Genomic DNA, 17,368 nt, shown 5'->3' with positions numbered 1-17,368 from the left:
CAGCTTCTGAGACACTGCCTCCGATTTAAGTTCAGCTTCCGGCCCCGCCCAAGACACAGCCCTCTCCGAGACACCTCCCTGGCAATCTTTTTCTGCATAAAACCAGAACCCACAATGGACCTGACTGTCTCCTGGCCTTCAACCCTGTCCCTGTAGACACCAAACCGGACCCCGCCTTCAACTCCTGTCCCTGCCATCATCCCAAAGAGGGAAAAACATCCTTGGTTCCACCCTTAGCCTCTGAGATGTCTCATTCTTTGGCCAGGGTACCACCCCATCTCAGCATCCAAACCAAGCCCCTAACACACCCCAAGGCCAAGCCTTCCCCACAATCTAGTCCAGACCCTCGACTCCCTCTCCTCTTTCTCCTTCAACGCCCTTCCCTCTCATTCCCCCTACTCTCTTGTCCTTTCTCTGCTCATCTTTCTCCCTTTCCTGTTACCAGAGGGTTTTCGGGAGATCTGCCCAGCCGGCCCTGGATACCATTACTCGGCCTCTGACCTCCGCTACAACACCAGACCCCTGGGCCAGGAACCACCCCGAGTGTCCCTCAGCCAGCCCCGTGCCCCACCCTCCACCTCTCGACCACCCTCAGGTGAGCTGGTTTCTGGAGGAGGGGATGTTGTTTCCAAGGAGTTACCCCAGGCTCACCAAGAAAAGGGGAGATGATCAGGGACACCCAAATCCAGGTCTCCACTGCTGACACCCCTTCTTTACCAGGCTTTCTGCCCACTCATCGCCCAGAACCTCGGCCTGAGCCCCGGCCTGAGCCCCGGCCAGGCCCTGAGTTTCCCCTGCCCAGCATCCCTGCCTGGACTGGTCCTGAGATCCCTGAATCAGGTGTAGTAGAGGAAAGTGAGGGCATTGATGGGGGGTATTATGGGCAAGAGTTCCAGGGAGGGAGGCTCCACTGTGAAGATTCTAGAATAGAACAAATAGGGATGTGACAGCCAGCTGCTGCTGCTGCTGCTAAGTCGCGTCAGTCGTGTCTGACTCTGTGCGACCCCATAGATGGCAGCCCACCAGGCTCCTCCATCCCTGGGATTCTCCAGGCAAGAATACTGGAGTGGGTTGCCATTTCCTCCTCCAGTGCATGAAAGTGAAGTCGCTCAGTTGTGTCCGGCTCTTGGCGACCTCATGGGCTGCAGCCTACCAGGCTCCTCCGTCCATGGGGTTTCCCAGGCAAGAGTACCGGAGTGGGGTGCCATTGCCTTCTCCAGTGACAGCCAGAGGAGTTAAGAAATGAGTGGGAAAAGATCAAGGTTCGCTGGGTGAGGTGGTGTTTACATCAGGGGCTGGAGTCAGACAGGCCTGGGTGCAAGTTCTCTGTCATTACTGTGAGGATTAAACAACCTGTCTGTGAAGTATCTAGGAGATAGTAAGTGCTCAGTTAATGTGAGACAAATAAGTGATTTTCGTTGAGGACACCAAGAACATATTTCAGGCAGAGGACTGGAGAGTAAAATATTAAAAAATGGAGACTTTGAGGTGGCAGTATGGGAGGATTCAGGCAGAAGATCTGATGAGAACATCGCATGATAGCGAAGGGCATCAGAGGGAGAAGACTGGGTTTGAGGAGGGACACCCAGGAGGGTGTTTTATGTAGAGGATCTGAGGGAATTGTACTGGGATGAAAGGGACAGGGGATTCATACATGGGGGAACCCTGGCTCACTGGACCCCCGCAGGTCCCTCTGCAGGCGAGTGTCAGCGCAATCCCCAGGTCTGCGGCCGCGGACGGTGCATCCCCCGGCCCAGTGGCTACACCTGCGCGTGCGACTCTGGTTTCCGGCTCAGTCCGCAGGGAACACATTGCATCGGTGAGCCACGCGGAGGGGGGAGGATGGAGGCGGGGCGGGAGGCTGTACGCTGTCACCTCCTGACCAGGCCCTTCTGTACCCTCAGACGTGGACGAATGTCGCCGCGTTCCCACGCCTTGTGCTCCCGGGCGCTGCGAAAACACGCCAGGCAGCTTCCGTTGCGTGTGCGGGCCGGGCTTTAGAGCCGGTCCGCGGGGTACGGAGTGTCTGGGTGAGAAATCCAGGCCCCACCCCAACCGGGGTCTCGCTCCAGCTCTCCCTCTGGAGCAGTCCCCGCCCTCGCACTCTTTCCCACGTCCCTTCAGCCCAGCTACTGCCTTGGCCTGGCCCCCGGCCCCATCTCCAGACCGATTCCGGCCCCACCACTGCCTCTTTCCGACCTGCCCGCCCTTCCCGTCCGGGCGGGTCCCGGCCTTCTCTGGTGCTGGGTCCTGGCCCCGCCCTTCCGTTTACCCCGCCCCTCCTATAGCCCCGCCCCTTCGATGTTCCAGACTAGTCCCTTCCCTCTCCAAGGCTCCTCCTCTGACCCTCAACTGCTGTAACCCACCTCCTCACCGTGACTCCTGATTTCCTCCCTGTCACACCATTGCCCCATCCCCAATCCACCCTTTGCCCCGCTCCTGCCTTCCCTTTTCTGGGTCTGCAAAGCTGCCCTTCCCGCCCTTGCCTTACCCAGTCCCTACCCTCCCCCAAATTGTCCCTCTCACGATACCCCTCTCTGCCTCTGCCCAAGCTGGGTCCCCAACTCAGGTCCTGTCCTGCCCGCTGAAGCTCCGCCGCAGGCTTAAACCGACCCACTCCGAGCCCCTCTAACGCCCCTGGCTCCCGCTTCAGCCTGGCCCCTGCCCCAGCTTGACTCCGCCCCTGTCGTCCCCGTCCCACCCCAAGCCGTCCGGGGGAGGGGAGGAGGCGGAGTGTCTGCCCCAGCCCCAGCCACCCCCTTTGTGCCCGCAGACGTGGACGAGTGCCACCGCGTGCCGCCACCGTGTGACCGTGGGCGCTGCGAGAACACGCCAGGCAGCTTCCTGTGCGTGTGCCCCGCGGGGTACCAGGCTGCGCCCCACGGAGCCAGCTGCCAGGGTGAGGGACTGGGCATGTAGCGGGGAAAGGAAGAGCAGCAGCGGTGCGGGATGCTAAGACCGAGCCAGGAGGCTGATTGATTCGAGACAGAGGCCAGGCTCTGAGAACCAGACAGGCAGCCTGGTTGGGGACGAAGAGGCCAAGTGATGGAAAACAGAAAGGCTGAGTCATGGAGGTTGGAGAAACAGAGGGAGGAGGGTGGAGATGAAAGGGTAGAGTTATGAAGGACAGAGTTTAAGGAGGCCCGCTGATATGGACTAGAAAGACAGAGTTCTAGGAAGCAGACAAGCAGCTTCGTAGGGACTGAAAAAACAGAGGGCTGGAGAATGGAGGTAGGATGATGAGGGATCGGATGGCAGAGTGACGAAGATGGAGAGCAGGGAGATTAGGACAGGGTGGCAGGATGGTGCCGGTTGAAAGGTCAGAGCCATGGAGGTCAGGGAGGCAGAATAGAGGGTGGGGGGAGGGGCATAAAGGAGGTATGACCTGAGTCCCTTGTTCTGAGCAGATGTAGATGAATGTATCCAGAGCCCGGGCCTGTGTGGCCGAGGGGTCTGTGAGAACCTGCCTGGTTCTTTCCGCTGTGTGTGCCCGGCCGGCTTCCGGGGCTCGGCATGTGAAGAAGACGTGGATGAGTGCGCCCAGGAGCCACCGCCGTGCGGCCCCGGCCGCTGTGACAACACAGTGGGCTCTTTTCACTGTGCCTGCCCTGCTGGCTTCCGCTCCCGAGGGCCTGGGGCCCCCTGCCAAGGTGAGGGGGCCAGGTCTAAAGTCACCTCACCCCTCTCCTTTGCTGTGGGAACCGGAGAGAGACAGGTTTGGGGTGGGGGGGCGCAGCAGAGAGGCAGAGGGATGAGACTCAGTGGAGGAGGACAGGGACAGAGGCCTGGGGAAAATGAGGGGGTGGGAAGGGTCTGGCTCCAGAGTCTTTCCCCCTTTCTCCAAATATGAGGGTGCTCTCCACTCCTCCCTGCTTTTTTGGATGATGCTCTTGTGCTTGTGGGCTTCCCTACTGGCTCAGCAGTAAAGCATCCATCTGCAATGCAGGAGATCATGTACAATCCAGGAGACACGGGTTTGATCCCCGGGTCAGGAAGATCCCCTGGAGAAGGGAATGGCAATCCAGTCCAGAGTATTCTTGCCCAAGGTACCCCATGAAAAGAAGAGTCTGGCAGGTTACAGTCCATGGGGTCGGAAGAGTCAGGCACAATTTAGTGACTAAACCACTACCTTGTGCTTGTGGGAACTCTGAGGAAGGGACAGGGTTGAGGCACAGAAGACATCACGCAGGAGGTGGTATCCTGGCCACTTTGTGGCAGTTGGAGAGACCATTAATGGGGCAGCAATGAAAGGATCTGTCCTTCTGGCAGGAGGGGGCCACCTGAGCAAGGTCCAGAACACTGCCTCCAGAGTGGAATGTTGGGGTGGGTGGTGATGGTAGGGGGTCCAGGCCCCTTCTTCAGCCCCACTGGCCTCCTCTGCCGCAGATGTGGACGAGTGTGCCCGCAGCCCCCCGCCCTGCACCTATGGCCGGTGTGAGAACACGGAAGGTGGCTTCCAGTGCGTCTGCCCTACAGGCTTCCAGCCCAATGCTGCCGGCTCTGAGTGCGAGGGTGAGGCCGGGGAGGGCGGGAGGAATGTGGATGGATGAGGGGGGCATTGGGCCACTACTTCAAAGCCGCACTCCTGTCTGCTCCCCAGATGTGGACGAGTGTGAGAACCACCTGGCATGTCCTGGGCAGGAGTGTGTGAACTCCCCCGGATCCTTCCAGTGCAGGGCCTGTCCTGCTGGTCATCACCTGCACCATGGCCGATGTACTGGTAAGATCAGGCCCTGGGTGTGACCTTGGACCTGCCTCATGACTCCTGACTGAGATCGTGACCCCTGACCTAGATTGTGACCCCTGACCTGACCTGCAGCCTTCTAACCTGGATCTTAGTCCCCTTACCTGGACAACAACCCCCAGAGCCTGACTGCAATTCTTGACCTAGACTTGACCCCCGATCAGAGTGCAGTTTCTGATCTGGACAATGACCCTTGGCCCTGAATGTGACTTCTGCCTCTGTGTTCAATGACCTTCAACTTGATTGTGACAATTGACCTTAGCTATGAACCCTGCTGATAACCCTGGGACCCCAACCCTGGTAGCAGTTGTGCTTCTCCTGTCCTGTGGCCCTATATTTGACCTGTGACCCCTAAACTTGACTGTGATATCTGATCTAACCATAGCTACCAACCATAACCCTGACCATCACCCCTGACTCTGTGTGATGCTTGACCCTGTCTTTTTCACTTCCCCTGCCCTTTCTCAGGGTCCCTTCTCTGGGGCGTGATTGGGTTCATGATCCTGGATCCCAACCCATGACCAGAGACTCGGACCCCTGACTCATTAGAATGGCATCCAATTATCCTGCTTTATAATACCTGACCCCTTACCCTAACTAATGTCTGACCCCTGTCCCAGTCCCTTCATCTGCCCCTAGGATCCTGGCACAGGAAGTTCCCAGAAACCCAGACACAGGATCCCCCGATGATGGTCCCCAGAATTAGGGAGCCCTGGTCTCCCTTACCCAGTTCTGCTGCTGACTCTTTACCTCACGTCCAACCCAAGACACTTCCCATCATTTCTTTCTTACCCTCATCCGTGTGTCCCTAAGCAGAACCTCTTCTGAAATCCCCATTCCCGCAGATGTGGACGAATGCAGTTCGGGCGCCTCCTGCGGCCCCCATGGCCACTGCACTAACACCGAAGGCTCCTTCCACTGCAGCTGCGAGCCAGGCTACCGGGCGCCAGCTGGTCGGCCCGGGCCCTGCGCAGGTGGGCTGGGTGGGGAAAGGACTGGACAGCCTAGGAGTGGGCCCTGGCTTCCTGGGCAAAGCCTGGTGGGGAGGTGAGAGTTGGACTAAGGGACTGTATAGGTGGAATTTAGAAACTGGCCGTCTGGGGCGTGGCTTGCGAGCAGGGTTGTGGCTTGGTAGGCGGGGCTTGGGTCCCGGGGTCGGGTCTGGTTACCCGGTCTGAACTCTGGGTACCCTAGACGTGAACGAGTGCCTGGAGGGCGACTTTTGCTTCCCCCACGGCGAATGTCTCAACACCGACGGCTCCTTCGCCTGTACTTGTGCCCCCGGCTACCGGCCCGGACCCCGCGGAGCCTCGTGCCTCGGTCGGTACCCAGGCTGGGCCTGGACCGGGAAAGGGTGGGGAAAGGGAGGGGCGGAGTTGGAGAGGAAAGGTGGAAAGGGCGGAGTCTGGATAAACTGGACAGTGAATGGAAAGGCTCGAGCCAAGTTCGTCGGGGAGGTGGGGCTTGCGGGAAAGGGAGGAGCCTAAGGCAGGTGGGGGAAGGCTAGTCTTGGCGCCATAGGGGCGGGGAAAAGGCGGTGGAGGGTTTGTAATGTCAGGCAGAGAAGGAGCCTGGCTTGCGGTTGCCGACACTGTCCCGCAGACGTGGACGAATGCAGCGAGGAGGACCTCTGCCAGAGCGGCATCTGTACCAACACCGACGGCTCTTTCGAGTGCATCTGTCCTCCGGGACACCGCGCTGGCCCAGACCTCGCCTCCTGTCTCGGTGCGAGGCCCCGCCCTGGCCAGATCCTTCTCCCCTCTGCCTCCTGGTCTCCCCTATTTGTCTCCCTCTCTGCCTCCCCTCTGCTACTTCCTCCTTTCCCCTTCCCTGCGTCTCCCGCCTCCCAATTCTGATTCTGCTCTCCCCTCCTTGACTCCCCCACCTGTTCTCCTTTCCCTCCTTGCCACCCCTCTTCCCCCATCTGACTGCCCCGCCTCCTCCCTCAGACATTGACGAATGTCGGGAGCGGGGACCGGCCTTGTGCGGGTCCCAGCGTTGTGAAAATTCCCCGGGCTCCTACCGCTGTGTCCGAGACTGCGACCCCGGCTACCACGCAGGCCCCGAGGGCACCTGTGACGGTGAGACCACTGCCCTCGCCCCTACGAAGAGCTTTCTTGATGACCAAGGAGGGGCTCCATGCTTCACTTAACTCTCTCCCCATCGGTGGTGCAAACAAGCTACTAGTGTGTCCTTACATTGTCTGTAGTGGGGAGACAGGAGGCTGAGGGAAGACACTTGTATCAGGAAACAGACCAAACCTTGCTTCCAGAAGCAGCACAGATTTGGGGGTAGGGGGGCTGGTGTGCAGGTCAACATTTTGTGGAACAGATGAAATGACTGTGGACTGCCTTGGGTTCTCGGGTTTCCAGACCCCTGGTTCATGGAAATCTAGTTTCATGGACCTCATTCACCAATTTCACAAGAATGCATTAAGCCCTACCGTATGGGACACTGGCGGCAGAACAGGCAACAAGTCAAACAAAATCCCTGTCCGTGGGACTTCCCTGGTAGTCCAGTGGGTCAGATTCTGCTGTCCCAATGCAGGAGGCCTGGGTTCGATCCGTGGTCAGGGAACAAGACCCCACATGCTGCAACTGAAGACCCCATATGCCACAATGAAGACCCAGCACAGCCAAAAAAAAAACAACAGCAACAAAATCTGTCCTCAGGGAGCTGATGTTTTGGGGGGGGAGAGAGACAAGAAATATGTAAATAACTTTGATCCATTCAGCAAATGATTTAGCGGCACCTACACCTGGGGATACAGTGAGGAACAAAATAGACACAAACCCCTGCCAACGCGGAGCTTGGGTTCTAGGGAGGTGACAGTCAGCATGCCAATAAATACACGGATATAAGAGGTTTAAGAAGGAAAGCAAAGCAGGATAAATGGACAGAGAGGACAGGTTAGATAAGGGGGGGGGAGCTGGTTAGGAGGGCTTGACCTAGACTCTGGAGTGAAGCAAGCGAGGGAGCCATGCAGATAGCTGAGGGGAGAGTGTTCTTGACAAAGGGGACAGCAAATGCAAAGGTGCTGAGGTGGGGCCACGTTTAGGCTATTTGAGAAATGGTAATGAGGCCTTGCATGCCTTAAGAGGTACAAACGCTTGTTGGTCTTTAGAAGTTCAGACTCCTAGAATACCAGATTCAGAGACCTCTCAGGCATAGGAACTGGAAGCAGCACCAAGAACCTGTGAATCCAGGCCTGTGACTCCCCTCTCTTTCCCCTACGCCCTCCCCATGCTTTTGCAGACATAGATGAGTGCCAGGAATATGGCCCAGCAATTTGTGGAGCCCAGCGCTGTGAGAATACCCCTGGCTCCTACCGCTGCACGCCAGCCTGTGACCCTGGCTACCAGCCCACGCCAGGAGGTGGATGCCAGGGTGCGTGTCCCTGGGGCCATGGGTGAGATGCAGAGGGGATAGAAGTTCCAGCCGTGGCCTGACTGTCTGGTGGTTGCAGATGTGGACGAATGCCGGAACCGGTCCTTCTGTGGGGCCCACGCCGTGTGCCAGAACCTGCCTGGTTCCTTCCAGTGCCTCTGTGACCAGGGCTACGAGGGGGCGCGGGACGGGCGTCACTGCGTGGGTACGGGGCTCCTGGGGGAGGGCGAGGCCAGAGGGTGGGGAAGAGGCTGGTCAAGCCCTGCTCCTCTCCATAGATCTGAGTGCATGTAACTTTTAGGGGTATGGAATTTAGACCTTGGAATATAAGATCATCTTCATGTCAATCAGGAGCCCCTATTAACTCAGATTTTATTTGGGGTGTGCTTTAAAAATTCATGCATAAGGTGGTAGAAGTACAGTAACCTTAAGTGGACATAAACATTTTTTTCCCCCAACATTTACAAAAAAATGTTTGGCAGCACATGGGACATTAGTTCCCCAACCAGGAATTGAAGCCCTGTCTCCTGCATTGGAAGGCAGAGTCTTAACCATAAGACCCCCAGGGAAGTCTGCCAACATTTTATGAGAAAATTTTCTAAACATATGGGAAGTTAAAAGGCCTGTAGAGTGAATCTCTGCACAGCCATGACCTGCATTCTATTATCATTATACTTGCTTCCTCACATGTCCCTCCATTAATCCACCTAATTTTTTGGAGAGATTTAAAATTAAACTGCAGGCATCACTGTATCCCTCCCCAATTTTTTTCGTGCATAATGCATGTCATTAACCAGAGATCAATATGTGTTCACAGATATTTTTGAGGTTCAACTTACATACAGTGCAATGCATGAGTCTTAATTATGCATTCTCTTAGGTTTGACAAATATGAACACATCAGACTTCATTTCTTTAAAGGGAATCAAAACTGTTAAGTTCAGGGAAATATTTGAACTTCGGGGATATGTGAATATAGGAATTGTAGCAAGGCTAGCTGTCTCCCAGCTCTGCTATCCTCCATTGCATTTATCTTCAGGCAGATTCTCTTTTTACAATGATGAAAGGGGCCCTGGCACCTCTGGCTGACATCCTCAGCTTGCCATCCCTAGCTACAGAGGGAGGCTCTGCATATTTCTAGAACAAGTCCCAGGACTGGCTTTGATTGGCCCAGCTGGGTCACTGCCTGTCTCTGAACCAGAGAAATGCATCAATCTGCTTGACCTGCTCAAAACACATGGGTTGAAAAATGGAGAGCAGAGGGCTCCCGTGGGGAAATCAGGGTTTGTCACTGGAACATAAGTAGAGGATGGGATCTGAGCCATTAAAATACTTGAAAGCTCAGACTTTTATGGAATTCCAGAAGTTTACCACCGTTGACTCCCTCTTCCCTGTTGTCTCCTGTTCACAGATGTGAATGAATGTGAGACGCTACAGGGCGTGTGTGGAGCTGCCCTGTGTGAGAATGTGGAAGGCTCCTTCCTCTGTGTCTGCCCCAACAGCCCTGAGGAGTTTGACCCTATGACTGGGCGCTGTGTTCCCCCTCGGACCTCTGCTGGTGAGACTGAGATCAAAGTCTACTTAACTGATGGCTGCTGGCCCCGCAGAAAAGTAATGGGATCTAACCATTCCTGATGTGGACAGCTGCCATCAGCTAGATGCTGTTGTTTTAAACAACAAACAACTGCAAAACACAGGAGTTAACCTAGGTGTGGGACTCAGTGTCAGGAGCAGTAGATGCTGGTTCTGACTTGACCAGATTCCTCCATTCAACAAATGTTCACTGTGTTTAGGCCCTTTTCTGGACACTGAGAACACAGTAGTCAGAAAAGACCACCCTGTCTTCAAGGGGCTCACAATCCAGTGGGGACAGATAGCAATATAGCCTGACAGTAATAATCTAGAGAAATCAGGACTGTGATGGAGGCAAGGCCCACGGGGTAGGTGGGGAGGAGAGGGCAAGTGAGAGAGGGTCTCGAGCGGCTCCACGTGGACAGGTTGTGGGGCTGCCTAGGTCGGGAAGCAGTGTCTAGGCCTAGGTCTGGGTTTGAATATGAAGATTCCCAGGCCGGTTTGGGATGTGTTGATTAGGAGGCCTCAGGAAGGCCAGGGAAATGCCCTCTTCTCCTATCTGAACTGCAGGTGGGATGAGGGGCCAGATGCTTGGGAGAAGGAGGTAGGGAGACAAGAGGTAAAGAAATGAGAGTGAGAGAAGGCAAGGATGGAAGAGACCATGGCTGATGGTGAGGGGTGTGGAGCCTGGTTCTGCCACACGGGGGCCTCCGTTTCCCCGTCCATAACGGAGGGGCTGGAGGCTCAGCCCGCACTGGGCTAAAGCCCCTTGTCTCCCCAGGTACGTTCCCAGCACAGCCCCATGCACCTGCCAGCCCCAGTCTGCCGGCCAGGCCCCCACCCCCACCCCCGCCTCGCCGGCCCAGCCCACCTAGGCAGGGCCCTGTGAGCAGCGGGCGACGGGAGTGCTACTTTGACACCGCGGCTCCAGATGCCTGTGACAACATCCTGGCTCGGAATGTGACGTGGCAGGAGTGCTGCTGCACTGTGGGTGAGGGCTGGGGCAGCAGCTGCCGCATCCAGCAGTGCCCGAGCACCGAGACAGGTGGGCATGGGCCTCGGGGTGCACGCAGGGCTCAGGGTTTGGGTAGAAATAGGTGGACATGGGACTGGGACAAGGGGACACACTTGGACAAGGGGCAGAGGTGCTGGTGTTGCATGGGCAAGGGTGACTTGCCAGCCAGGTGGGCATCAGGCTGAGAGGTGGATACAAATAGGCACAGGGACTGAAGTCTTGGGCAGTGAAGGGCGGGCATGGGTCAAGAGTAAGCACTGAGGCAAGTGGGCACAAGCAGGCCCAATGCAGGGGCTAGGGCCAGGGTGTGGGGGCTCAGCCTTGTCTCTGTGTGCAGCTGAGTACCAGTCATTGTGCCCCCATGGCCGGGGCTACCTGGCGCCCAGCGGAGATCTGAGCCTCAGGAGAGGTAAGGCCTACCCACCCTCAGCCTCCAGCCCAGCTCTGTCTCACCCTGTCTCTGTTTTCTTCATTTCTATCTCTCATCCTGTTTCTCTGACTTTTCCCTTCCCACCCCTATCCTCTGCCTCTGTCTCTGGGTCTTTGTCACCATCTCTTCCTCCTCTTTCCTGATCCTGCCCTGCAGCCACACACTCCCCTCCCCCAATTCGGTCCATCCCACAACCTGGCCCTCCCCCATCTCTGGTGAGGCGCGTGCCTCTGATCGTCTTTCCCGCAGACGTGGACGAGTGCCAGCTCTTCAGAGATCAGGTGTGCAAGAGCGGCGTGTGCGTGAACACAGCCCCGGGCTACTCGTGTTATTGCAGCAATGGCTACTACTATCACACCCAGCGACTGGAATGCATCGGTAAGAGCCCCCCACCTCCACCATTACCCCCACCCTCGCCTGGGACTCTTTCCAACCCTTAGTCACGCCAGCGCCTCTCTGGAATGTGACCACCACCAGCAGGAAGTCGTTCCTGCAGTCTAGACTCCATTTATCAGATTGTCAATGCACTGGGGAAAGGGCAAAAGGGAGGAGGCTACTTCTTAATCACTCCCTCCATGCCTCCTTAGATAATGACGAGTGCGCAGACGAGGAGCCAGCTTGTGAGGGCGGCCGCTGCGTCAACACTATCGGCTCTTATCACTGCACGTGCGAGCCCCCGCTTGTGCTGGACGGCTCGCGGCGCCGCTGCGTCTCCAACGACAGCCAGAGCCTCGGTGAAGTCTTCCCGCGCCCCGCCCCGTCAATTACCACGCCCCAGTCCCGCCCACGCCGTCCAGCCCCTCTTAACCTCCGTTCAGCCTCAGGCCTACACCCGGGCCACGCCCCTCACGCGTGGCTCGGTCACGCCCCTTAACGCCCCATTTAGCCTCTGGTCTTGGCTTTTGCCTCTCAGAACTAGAGGCCAGCTGGCGTTGTTCAAGACGAAGGTTTCAGAGGAACCTCCCTGCCACTTGCTGGTCCTGTGTACACAAGCACGTTTGCTCTTGGACCCCCAGCTTGCTTTCAGCACATTGGGTAGATTGGCAGTAGCCCCTTCCTTAGAGGGTGGTTCTAAAGAATTACGTTTTCAAGAACAGAACGAGGACCTGGTCTCACTAAGTGCTAAAAGCATGCTTTCTGTTATTTCCTTGTGTGTCTCTGTCTCTTTGCACCTCTTTATGAGTTTCTGTCTTTAGGCTTTTCTCTAAATTTCTGACCCTCTCTGCCTCTGTCTTCGCTTTTAGGTCTTTCTCTCTGCACCTTTGCTTTCCTGTGTTTCACTGAATCTCGGACTCTTTTGATGTGTTTGTCTTTATTTCTTTGGGTCCTTTCTCTCTTTTTGCCCATTGACCCAAACTCTCTTCTCCTCTTGCTTCCTGTTCGTACAACATCCTCCCACACTCTAAGATGTCATTCAAACAATAATGCTCAGAGAGGAAAAGTAAGTGCCCTGGGGTCACAGAGCCTTCCAGAGGCCAGGCTTGGATAGATTCCTCCTCTCCAGACCCTATCTCCCTCCTATTTGATAACTTTGTGCCCGGCCAAGCCCTGTACTCACCTGGAGCTACTTCAGAGGACTTCCCGAAGCCACATCACAGCTGATGAGAAGGACTGAATGATAGGGAGGGGCTGGCTGGACTAAAGGAGATTGAGCAATTTGGGAGGACTTGAGTGTCTTCTTCCTGCCTTGATGCATGCTGTCTCTGCCCTTAGATGACAATCTGGGAGTGTGCTGGCAGGAAGTGGGGGCTGACCTCGTGTGCAGTCGCCCTCGGCTGGATCGTCAGGCCACCTACACAGAATGCTGCTGCCTCTATGGCGAGGCCTGGGGCATGGACTGTGCCCTCTGCCCCGCACAGGACTCAGGTACCGCCACCTGCCCGGGCCACACTCAGAGACTCTGCCCCTCAGGCTCCAAATCCAGTCCTTAGGCTCCCAGTCTTAGACCCCAAGATCCCCCCAAACTCAGTCTCTCAGACCCCTATGTCCCAGCCCATTCCTAAATCTTGGTTTCTTAGGCCCCAAGTCACAACCCAAAGACCTCCAAGCCTCAACCACAGAAAACCCAAGGCCTGACTCAGCAGATCTCATAGTTCCAATCCCATAGGGGCCTGAGGTCGGGGCTCTCAGACCCTCAAGCCCTGGTCTCTGGAACCCCAAGACAGCCCATGAGACCCCTCCCCCAAAGCCTGGACCTTTAGAACTCAAATGCCAGTTGCTCAGATCCTGCCATCCTGGCCCCCAGACTTTGGTCATAGCTCACAAACCTCCAAGTTCCACTGGCTTGGATATTCACATCCAAGTGCCTAAGACGCCAGCCCACAGCAACAGAAATCCCCCCTGCCTTGTCTCTTAAAAGCCCAGAGTCCCCCATTTCTCAGCCCTTGGGAAACCAGTACCAGCCCCAGGTCCTTGGTCCTCTGACTTCCAGGTCCCATGGCTCAGATCCACTCCCACGCATCCTAACCCCGCAGGTCCCTGATACTTGCCAGTCCTAAAACACCTCCATCCCACCTTCGTAGGCCCCTAGCCCCAGATCTCATGGGTTCCCAAATTCCATCACTTGGATCCCGACTTCTAGCTGTAGTCCTCAGGACTCCTGACCTCAGTGCTTTGGAATCCCAGTCTCAGTCCTCAGACCTTCAGTCCTGGCTCCAGAACCCCTGATCCCAACCCTGCAATCCCAGCCCGCTCCTTTGACACCCCTCTAATGCCTCAGCCCAAGCCCCTCCCACCCTCTGCTCTAGGCTCCTCTTCCCTGAGGGGGGACATAAACAGCCAGTGCCGGGGAAGCAAGAGCTGATTGTTAGGCTTGGCTCCTATTTGCAGATGACTTTGAGGCCCTGTGCAATGTGCTGCGCCCCCCTGCATATGGACCCCCGCGGCCAGGTGGCTTTGGACTCCCCTACGAGTATGGCCCAGATCTAGGTCCACCTTACCAGGGCCTTCCCTATGGGCCTGAGTTGTACCCACCACCCGTCCTACCGTATGACCCCTACCCACCGCCACCTGGGCCTTTCGCCCGACGGGAGGCCCCCTACGGGTCGCCACCCTTCGACATGCCGGACTTTGAGGACGATGGTGGCCCCTACGGTGAATCCGAGGCTCCTGCTCCATCCGGCCCTGGCACCCGCTGGCGCTACCGGTCCCGTGATACCCGTGGCTCCTTCCCAGAGCCCGAGGAGTCGCCTGAAGGTGGAAGCTATGCTGGTGAGTACTGAGGCCCGAGTGATGGGCGCTAAGATGAGGACCAAGTGTACAGAGATGGAGATAGGAGAAGGGAAGGAGGGAGGGACGGGGAGAGACAGAGATAGAAACAAAGAAAAGTCGGGGGGAGACACAGGCTCAGAGAGACAGGAAAACAGAGATATTGTTGGAGAGAGTGACAGAGAGCAGAGATGAAGAGGAACAGAGCCATCTCGGTAGATGAACCGAGAAAACGATGAGGACAGAGGGAAAAGCTAGAGAGAACAGAGCAACGTAAACATCCTGACCCCACAGCGCCACCCACAGCCCTGGAGCGGGATGGTCAGTTTAGAAGGGGACACAGGGAATCAGGGGCAGGGCCCCACAATGAACCCTGTAATCCCCACACTCGCCGCAGGCGCTCAGGCTGGGCGCTACGAGGGACTGGAGGCGGAGGAGTGCGGGATCCTGGATGGCTGCGCCCACGGCCGCTGCGTGCGCGTCCCCGAGGGCTTCACCTGCGACTGCTTCGACGGCTACCGCCTGGACATGACTCGCATGTCCTGCGTTGGTGAGGGGGTGGGCCAGGGCCAGCATTGAGGGGTTGGAGATAGAGTGGAAAACCTTTACTAGCGGTGGGTAATCAGGGTCGTCAGGAAGACAGGCCAAACGGCTAGGCAAGGGAACAGAAAGAAATTCTTGCTCAGGGATGGGGCATGCCTGAAGGAGAGGTCAGGTTGTGAGGAAAGCCAAGCTGTGACCACAGGACCAGGGCTGGGCTTGAAGCTGGAGAGAAAGAATCCTGCAGGGGTGATTTCTAAGGACTCCCAGGGCTACTTTGAGCAATTTGCTTGACTTCTTTGAAGAACCTTCAGTCTTCCCATCTGTAAAATGGGAATATGAATCATGTCTGCCTAGTTTAGACAGCAGGGAAGCAGAGTGGTTACAAGCCAGGCCTCTGGGGTAGTTGGATAGACCTCAGGCTCTGTCCAGCAGCGTTATATTTGATCCTGGACAGGTCACTGTCCCTTGCTCAGTTTTTCTCATCTCAAAAATTATCATATCTTACAGAACCCATTTCACAGAGCCAAGAACATCGATTTGCAATGACAGTGAGTCCTTTGTGTAAACCAAAGCTCAGCGAAGAGAACTGACTTCCCAAAGACTCAGAACTAAGAAACAGCAGGGGGCTGGGCACTCAGAGTCTTTGCAAGCTGGTCTGAGAAATTCCTGGGCTTTTTGTGTGACACTGGGCAAGGAGCTTCCCAATTCTGAGCCTCAGTTTGCCCAGTACCTACCTCATAGGGTTATTAGGAGGATAGTTAATACAGGTAATATGCTCAAAACAATGTCTGGCACAACAAGCATTTGTGGTTGTTGATATCATCATCAATATTGTTTTCCTAACAAAACCCCAGTGTCCTAGGGGCTACTATACCCATCTCACAGAACACGAAGCTGAAGCACAGAGAGGTTAAGTCACCAGACTCACACAGCCAACAGTCTCCACTCCAACAGGAGACTCAGCATCCACAACCCTCAGGAGCCTCAGGGGCCAGGGAGGCAGGCTCCTGGGTCCCCAGCCCTGAATAGCATTCCTGGTATCTCCTCTTCCCAGACATCAACGAGTGTGACGAGGCTGAGGCGGCCGCCCCTCTCTGTGTCAACGCGCGCTGCGTCAACACCGATGGCTCGTTCCGCTGTATCTGCCGCCCAGGATTCGCACCCTCACACGAGCCGCATCACTGCACGCCCGCCAGACCCCGGGCCTGAGTCCGCAGCAGCCCCGGGCCGCCCACTCCGCGCCTGCGCACGCGGGGTCCCTGCTGCGCCACCCTCCCACCCGCCCGCTAGCGCGCATGCGCACAGGGATGTCGGACCCGGCGGAGAGGAGGGTCGGTGGGACAGATGGACAGAAGGAGCAGCCTTCCCACCGACGCCGCGGGCCAGGCTTAGCCCATTGGTCCCCTTCACATTCCTGCTCCTTTTTATAAAAATGTTCAATTAAAAAACACCTATTTTGTACCTTCCGCCTCTGTCTGCCTGATGTTTCTCAAAGTTTGGCTCCAGAGTTTGTTCTTTGAGCCACTAAATAACATCCCCTTCCCCATTCCTGCTTCATTCCTGCGCCTCCGTCGCTTCCTCTAGCTCTGCCTCCTTTGGTCCCTGCTTTTCTCCGGTGTGTGTTTCTTTGTCTCTGTCTTCGGGCTCTTGTCGTTCTGCTGCTTTTCTCTGCCTAATTCTCCATGTCTCTTCATTTCTGTGTCTTTCTCTTTCCCTCTCTGTTTTATTCTCTCTCTAATCTCGAGGTCATACCTCTGAATTTTTAATACTCTTGCCTTTCCCCATAAATCCTGTCCATAGCCTCAACTTCTCCCCGCCTTAGGCCTCAAGAAGGGGTGGGATATAGGGTAGCCTAGCCCCTGATCAGAGCGCTCCCTCTTTACTCAGCTAGAGGGAACCGCAGATTTCCTCTACTTCCCAAAGAAGTTTCAAGCTTCTCTGGTGCAAGTGGGCCATGGAGAGGAGGTGGGAGCAGGAGTCTCTGGAGGGGGACGTCCAGACCCGGGCCTCCAGCTGGAATTTGGCTGTGGTAGGCAGGGAGTGGCACTCTTGGTGGGTGGCCTGCGCAAGGACCTGTGGAAGCCGGGATGAACTGTGTGTGTGGTGGTAAAGAATCCAGCATAGACGCCCCCTCCCCGTTGGTCCCTGTCTGCTTCCTGGCCATGTGAGGAATCCAAAGTTCTCCTCTCTGAAAGAACAAAAAACGGTCTGAATGGGAGTAAGCTCAGCGGATTGGGGACAGTTGGGAGTGGGGGAGCTCTTTGGCACTGAAAAAAAAAATACGAAAGATTGTACCTGGACTTCCCTGGTGGTACAGTGAATAAGAATTTCCCTGCCAGTGCAGGAGACACAGGTTCAGTCCCTGGTCCAGGAAGATCCCACAGGCCACAGAGCAACAAAAGTCCTGTGCCACAACTACCGAGCCCGTGCTCTAGAGCCTGGGAGCTGCAACTACTGAAGCCTCTGCACA

General features: G+C 56.2%; 1 protein-coding gene across 7 annotated transcripts in view; it reads left to right on the top strand.

The window, feature by feature from the left end:
- Window positions 1-16,364, top strand: part of LTBP4 (latent transforming growth factor beta binding protein 4) — a 29,467-nt gene extending 13,103 nt beyond the window's left edge. For 3 of the 7 annotated variants that reach the window (XM_081516293.1, XM_081516290.1, XM_081516295.1), the window contains 22 exons: window positions 446-595; window positions 1,688-1,819; window positions 1,905-2,030; window positions 2,774-2,899; window positions 3,408-3,650; window positions 4,387-4,512; window positions 4,601-4,720; window positions 5,590-5,718; window positions 5,939-6,064; window positions 6,347-6,469; window positions 6,694-6,825; window positions 8,000-8,131; window positions 8,211-8,336; window positions 9,543-9,689; window positions 10,485-10,748; window positions 11,056-11,127; window positions 11,398-11,526; window positions 11,736-11,882; window positions 12,862-13,014; window positions 13,978-14,358; window positions 14,753-14,905; window positions 15,953-16,364. In XM_081516293.1, coding sequence (XP_081372419.1) covers window positions 446-595; window positions 1,688-1,819; window positions 1,905-2,030; window positions 2,774-2,899; window positions 3,408-3,650; window positions 4,387-4,512; window positions 4,601-4,720; window positions 5,590-5,718; window positions 5,939-6,064; window positions 6,347-6,469; window positions 6,694-6,825; window positions 8,000-8,131; window positions 8,211-8,336; window positions 9,543-9,689; window positions 10,485-10,748; window positions 11,056-11,127; window positions 11,398-11,526; window positions 11,736-11,882; window positions 12,862-13,014; window positions 13,978-14,358; window positions 14,753-14,905; window positions 15,953-16,107 — 3,392 coding nt within the window. In that variant the 3' untranslated portion in view covers window positions 16,108-16,364. Of the gene's footprint in view, window positions 1-445; window positions 596-720; window positions 841-1,687; window positions 1,820-1,904; window positions 2,115-2,746; window positions 2,900-3,407; window positions 3,695-4,349; window positions 4,513-4,600; window positions 4,721-5,589; window positions 5,719-5,938; window positions 6,065-6,346; window positions 6,470-6,693; window positions 6,826-7,999; window positions 8,132-8,210; window positions 8,337-9,542; window positions 9,690-10,484; window positions 10,749-11,055; window positions 11,128-11,397; window positions 11,527-11,735; window positions 11,883-12,861; window positions 13,015-13,977; window positions 14,359-14,752; window positions 14,906-15,952 lie in introns of all 7 variants that reach the window. The other 4 variants (XM_081516288.1, XM_081516291.1, XM_081516294.1 and 1 more) reach the window with 3 other exon arrangements.
- Window positions 16,365-17,368: the final 1,004 nt, after the last annotated feature.

Source organism: Giraffa tippelskirchi, chromosome 7 (assembly GCF_054371585.1).
Source record: "Giraffa tippelskirchi isolate mGirTip1 chromosome 7, T2T-mGirTip1v1.2.pri, whole genome shotgun sequence".
Taxonomy (NCBI): Eukaryota; Metazoa; Chordata; class Mammalia; order Artiodactyla; family Giraffidae; genus Giraffa; species Giraffa tippelskirchi.
This window is presented reverse-complemented; position numbering and strand designations above follow the sequence as displayed.